This window comes from Neodiprion fabricii, chromosome 1 (assembly GCF_021155785.1).
Source record: "Neodiprion fabricii isolate iyNeoFabr1 chromosome 1, iyNeoFabr1.1, whole genome shotgun sequence".
Taxonomy (NCBI): Eukaryota; Metazoa; Arthropoda; class Insecta; order Hymenoptera; family Diprionidae; genus Neodiprion; species Neodiprion fabricii.
In genome coordinates, this window is record NC_060239.1 from 4,991,572 (window position 1) to 4,997,715 (window position 6,144).

The 6,144-nt window shown below is 33.9% G+C and overlaps 3 protein-coding genes across 6 annotated transcripts in view; 2 read left to right on the top strand and 1 right to left on the bottom strand.

The window, feature by feature from the left end:
- LOC124185722 (intraflagellar transport protein 88 homolog) overlaps positions 1-3,102 on the bottom strand; it is a 29,089-nt gene extending 25,987 nt beyond the window's left edge. For 2 of the 4 annotated variants that reach the window (XM_046576789.1, XM_046576780.1), the window contains exon 1: positions 43-808. In XM_046576789.1, coding sequence (XP_046432745.1) covers positions 43-177 — 135 coding nt within the window. In that variant the 5' untranslated portion in view covers positions 178-808. Of the gene's footprint in view, positions 1-42; positions 809-1,107; positions 1,192-3,064 lie in introns of those variants that run through there. The other 2 variants (XM_046576772.1, XM_046576764.1) reach the window with 2 other exon arrangements.
- Positions 1,317-3,026, top strand: LOC124185735 (disks large-associated protein 5-like). The gene is made up of 2 exons (XM_046576801.1): positions 1,317-1,512; positions 2,044-3,026. Exons 1-2 carry the CDS (start codon positions 1,317-1,319, stop codon positions 3,024-3,026), a joined length of 1,179 nt encoding a protein of 392 aa, XP_046432757.1.
- A 1,075-nt stretch (positions 3,103-4,177) lies between the features above and the next one.
- Positions 4,178-5,927, top strand: LOC124174511 (eukaryotic translation initiation factor 1A, X-chromosomal). The gene is made up of 5 exons (XM_046553731.1): positions 4,178-4,330; positions 4,593-4,676; positions 4,919-5,155; positions 5,432-5,532; positions 5,761-5,927. The coding sequence occupies exons 1-5, from the start codon at positions 4,315-4,317 to the stop codon at positions 5,764-5,766; spliced, it is 444 nt and encodes a 147-aa protein (XP_046409687.1). The 5' UTR covers positions 4,178-4,314; the 3' UTR covers positions 5,767-5,927.
- Positions 5,928-6,144: the final 217 nt, after the last annotated feature.

The following is a 6,144-nucleotide window of genomic DNA, read 5'->3' on the forward strand; positions in this document are numbered from 1 at the left end:
ATTAGAGTATTGCTTAGGTTAAAGACGTGTTTGAAATCTTACGATGGGGCGTTTTGCGTAGCTGGCTTTAATCGCGTCTTGATATAATTCATCCTGGTCCAAATCCTTAGTGCTGAATAACGAGGGATAGTCATTGTATCCAGAATAAATATCATCGTCATGTATGAGCGTCGTCATTGCTGCCCGTTCTTCTTGAACAATCCGATTATCTCTGTTGCGTATTTCACTTGCAAACCGCAGTTACCTCGATTTTGGAGGTTAGGTCGTAGCTCTCTGCAAAACTATTTAATCGCGTTATTAACACATTGATTTACCGCGTAAAACTTCGCAACATAATCCATCCACCTATCAACCCCGTAAACAAAGTATTTTCAACCGGTTGACGTATTATTATCAAACTTTAAAACAACAATTTTGCCACAGTAAATTTCTAATTCACGTTTGACAGCATCACTCGCGTCGCTGGCAACTGGCCGCTGGCGTTTACAATTTGTCACTCGATCAACGCGACATCTAACAATAACAGAGGATTAAATACCACCTCGCTCACATTCAAATTATATTAGAGATTCGAAAATTAGAATTAGATTATAATTAAAAAAAAAATCCAGGGAAGTCTTTATAATGGACTAATTACCTGCCCGATTCAATTTCGCCTTTAGGAAACCTACCAAATTTCATTAGTTTTCCCGTATCTATCACCGTTCTCGAGATATTATTAAATCACAAGAAGGTCATTTATGCAATGTGTTAGGACTTGTTGAATGAATTAAAGAATATACAGATATATATATATATATAAGTTATTTAACTTTATTATTATAAATGATTAAGCATTAATTATCCATTGACTTATAATGTTTAACAGGCGTAATTATACGTAACGTCCCATTAAAGTCTTCTGTTTTTATTGTTGTTGACTGTCAAATTTATTCTAGTTATAACGTTTCATAAGATCGACAAAAAAAAAGAAGATTATTACAAGTGCACGTGATCGATTTTTATTATTATTAATTAAGTGAAAAGCATGTCAACCCAAAAAGTACAGATGATTTACTAATGATTCATTGTTCATCTTTGAGAAAAATTGTCAACATTAGCTCTTACCATCGATCTGTTGGAAACGTGTTATTATTTGCAGAATGTGGTATATGTTTTGTGCTTAGAATGTGAGCGAGGCGGTATTTAATCCTTGTTATGTTCGATGTCGTGTTTACCACAGGACAGATCTCTTCCTTCTTCTTACCAGGCCCTGTCAGAGGCAGTCAACGATCTCGGTAGTTAGTCATTATTTCTGATCATGAGCAACAGAGAATATGGCAGGTCTTAGAACACACTATAAGAAAAAAGCGGCTGGATTCGGCAATTTAGAAGAGTTGAGAATTATAAAATCTTTTGAAAAAGAAAATGCAAGAAAACTAAGGCGTTTGGACGCATATAATGTTAATAGAAAAATCATCGGAGCAGGTTCTCCGGTTACATCCAGCATCGGGCACATGAAAAACGTACAAGGTAATAGTCTAGTACATTTTTCTATTCGGTAACATTTTCTCTTTCGTTAGCTAACTCGTCATTGTTCCTAAACTATCAACCGTTATCACTGTTTATTACCGTTTTATTACCATTGTCTCGCTTGAATTGATAACTATTGATCTCTCGCAGCTACCCTCTTAGTTCAACCATGTAAAGGAAACAAATAGCATGATACTACAAGCATAGCGGGTACTTTTTTACGAACAGTCAGCTGATAGAAATATTATACAGAAATAAAAGCATTACATTTGATACAAGTACTCAATTTAGCCCACCGTCACCCCTAATGTCCATGGTATAATTCTGAGTACAACTCGGCATAATCATGGGCAGAGGTAGAAAATTTAGACCTAGGGGTTTGCACTGTGTTTTCATTTTTCAGAATATCACTTAGTTTGATGTGCTTAGGATTTTGTATTGAAATTTTCTTATCAAAAAATAATTTTATCTTGAAATCCTGCTAACACATTGGCAAGATTTTACCATCAATAGAATAAAAAATTTTCACAGATGGACCTAAAGATCAAATCGTCCAAGAAGATAGACGAATGAAATTGTTGAGATGGAGGGTAAAAAGAGATTTGCAAAAAGAAATTCAAAAAGCAATGAAACCACCAGTATTGTGTGTTGGAGTTTGTCACGATAAACTAAATTCCTCTAGGTTCCTACACCAAAGTCTATCAGCATTTAAACCTATCAAATCAACGATGTCACCCAGAATCACTAGAGCCACTGCAAAAAGGCTGGCATCGGAAGCTTGTGTGAAGGCACGTTCACCTGATGCTACTATTATTTTAAGGAATAAAAAAATAATCACAAAATTTTTGGATCAAGGGATCGTACACAAAGCTTCGAAAAAAATAATAAATATTCCAGGCAGTTCATTTGCACCAGAAAATTATGTGTTTAGACCGCCGGCCTGTTTACCGTCCCTGCATTTGCTTAATCAGGCAGCATTGAAACAGCCGAAAAAAGATCTTTACACGACGGTTACTCCTAAATTCTGCTCACCTTGTATTCTCTATGCTCAAAAGAAAAAAGCTTTAAGACAAAAACTGCTGCAGCAACCCAACACTAAGACTGATACTGTGCTAATGCAATCTGAACGTGATGAATTACTAACTGCTGCAGCGTTTGAAAAAGACGAAGAGCGAACACCACCATATTTTAGAAAAGTCACAGACGGAGAAGTTATGAGACTAAAAGCTCTCTGTTGGGATTGGATGATGATAACATCTGCACCTGATACCCCAGAAGATGCTCAATGTATGATAAATCACGTAATTGGTCGATCAAATCTATTGATCAACAAAGAGGTAAAACTATTTCGAAAACTCATAACCGAATGTGAAACTGGTTCGCAAGAAGAATTGGTAACCAATGACGACTTGCAATGTTTCTGGGACATCATTTACATGCAACTCGAAGACTGTCACTCTAGGTTTGGCAAATTGAATCAATTAAAAGAAAGAAATTGGCAAGAGGCTAAATAAAAAAAAGTGAAAGCAGAGAAAATATGTTAAATACTTACTGCGTTATTTTTATTTTTTATTATTTATCGCATGAATTTATTTTTTATACTATCGCAAGAATTATTTATTGCATGAATTTATTTTTTATAATAATGACAAGAGTAAGCGTCCACATTTTCATTTACAATTATACTATTTGGCTAATCGATCAAACTGTGAAAATGTAATTAAATTTCTTATGTTTATTTGAATTTCAATGCCTTACTAATTTATCTCATTTATACTCTGTTCATTATCATCACAACACAAAATTTCTTTGCAAAAGTTTTATATTATAAGCAAGTCGATTTAAATTCTGAGACTTTTCTGTAAAAAAGTATTCATCAATAAATCGTGTCATATTAAACATGTTGCGTTGTACGCCATTAGGCCTCACAATACAACCAATGCGTTGCATGATAATAATACAAAAATATCAGTATTATATTTTTGTAAGTGAACGTCACAAGACGGTCCACGATCATATATAATTTCTTTATAAAAATCACGTTCCACACCTGAATTCAATTCCGTTCCCGGAAATGCATTTTTTTTTTTTTTTTTTTTATATTTATTCGAAAATCATGTTGGAGCAAGTAATACAAGTTTAACGGTAATTATGAGCAATTAGAAAGCAATATTTTGGCATTAAAATTTTCAAGAAATTCGAAGGTTGGACGCCAACTTCACATAGGTATCAACATAACCGCAAGGAGACGCCACGCATCCCGAAAGAAATACCATTGGACAAAATGGCATGAATGTGACAGAGAGACCCAACTCGTATGATTTTACCGTAGCCTATTTCCGTGACTAAAAGCGAAGAAAGTAAATAAATATGGAATAAATCATACGATAATAATGAGAGTAATTGCAGTAGTCAATATTTTCACATATCTTTTAATTTTATACCAATAAAAAAAAATACTGACGAAAGAATAAAAACTTGAATGAATTTCGAATTTCCCTCTCCTGCATGAACCAAGTCAAATGACAAAATGATAAACAAATTTTCGATTATGTTTTGAAGACATACGAAGCGGGGAAAACAATTAAATTCATATTTAGCAAATTATCGTATGATTGGCATTCGAGAAGTTTATTCGGCAATAAAAGGTTGCTATTTTGGACGATATTCATAGCTGATTTGAGCATAGAGTAGTCCTCTTTCTTCTGCGGGTTTGGCATGGTGCTGCAGTGCTCTTTTCATTTTCATTAAAGTTGAACATAATTGTTTATTCATCATCTAATTGGAGTTAATAACTAAAATATGCCGAAGAATAAAGGTAAGTCAAAGTATTAGCAAGTTTTTAAAAATCATTTGAAGTCGAAGAACCCATAAATTAATCTTCCATCAAAATCGAATGACTGGCACGATTTATCGAACAATGTGGTTAAGTTTGGTATATAACCTGCCAGTGTCATTCTGGCGTTAAAAATAGTCGATGCACCTTGATAAAAAAAAAAATGTATAATTTTTTCTCCTCTAATGTCGTCATCGACAATGACGCTCGTGATGAGTGATATATTCCGTGTTTGTGTTATTAGGAAAGGGAGGTAAAAACAGGAGAAGAGGTAAGAACGAGAATGAAACTGAAAAGAGAGAGCTGGTATTCAAGGAAGATGGCCAAGGCAAGTACAAACACGCACGTTCATGATATGCCTTATGACACAGGCCTATTTACTTTTGCAAGCAAGCTAATCTATCCGATATATTATTATTCTTCAACTTATGTTTCGACATTTTACAAGACAAATTGATCGGTGACTCAAAGAAATGTTATGAACTTTGCACAATATTTTTTTTCATGAGCAAAATAGTATTGAACGAAAAATAATGGAATAAAAAATACTGACGTATTTTTTTTGTACAGAATACGCGCAAGTAACCAAGATGCTTGGTAACGGAAGGCTTGAGGCCATGTGCTTTGACGGGGTTAAAAGACTTTGTCACATCAGAGGGAAACTTCGTAAAAAAGTTTGGATCAATCAAGGTGACATTATTTTGATCGGCCTTCGTGATTACCAAGATGCCAAAGCTGACGTTATTCTCAAATATACATCCGACGAAGCTCGTAATCTCAAAACTTATGGCGAATTTCCAGAAACAGGTAGGATTTGGAGTGGTCGTTATTTGTAAATAGATTATTTTCATCGAGATTAAAGTAAAGGGTGGTAAGAGATGTAAAATATTGCGGAACTTGCGAAGACTTTTAATTTTGATTCAATTTATGAAGTAAGAATTGCATTTAGCCACATCTTTCATTATCTAATTATCATAAGTTTCCGTTCGGTGTTCTCAAAATCTGTTTAAATTTCATTTTATCTTGAACGGAGAAATGATTGAGTTTGATTTAGTGCCTAATAAACGTGTTTTATTTTTACAGTTCGCATCAACGATACTGTTACGTTTGTCGAGGATGGGTTCGACGAAGATATTGAGTTTGGTGATGAAATTAGTGACGATGATGAGGACGACGTCGATAACGTAAGTCGAACAATCTTATTTCACACAGAAAATGATTGAAAGTTTATTTTCAACGTATCAAGATTGCCCAACTATTATTTGGTGCTACTAAAATTGCATTCTATCTATTAAAATGGTTCAATCTTTCATATCATGTGACTTGAGACAGGACTTGTTATGTCAAAAGTACACTTCAGAAAATTTCAATTGTTAATGAAAATGTGTTGGTAAAATTTTTCTATTGAACAGATCTGATGACCCGAAAAATAATCAACGGTGGTGAGGGAATGGAGATTAGGAGAAGAATTGAGTGGTGAAAATTGCATCACATGGAGCACAATCAAGGCGTTCTGCTTGCTTCCAATCAATACATAATTGATCAATTGTATCTACAAATAAACAATTGTAACCACTGATTAATGCAGTCATCGTATCGTCATATCTGTAATACGCAACCCTTGTATATGTAAATTTAATGTAGACCGAAATAGCATAATATGTTACTCGTAATATTATACTATGCACATTATATGCCTATATATATATATATATTGCTATTTCAACAGTCGCAAATTGACCGCATAAACAAAAATTATTAGATCAAATTATTTCTAAATAAAACTTGTGTCATTA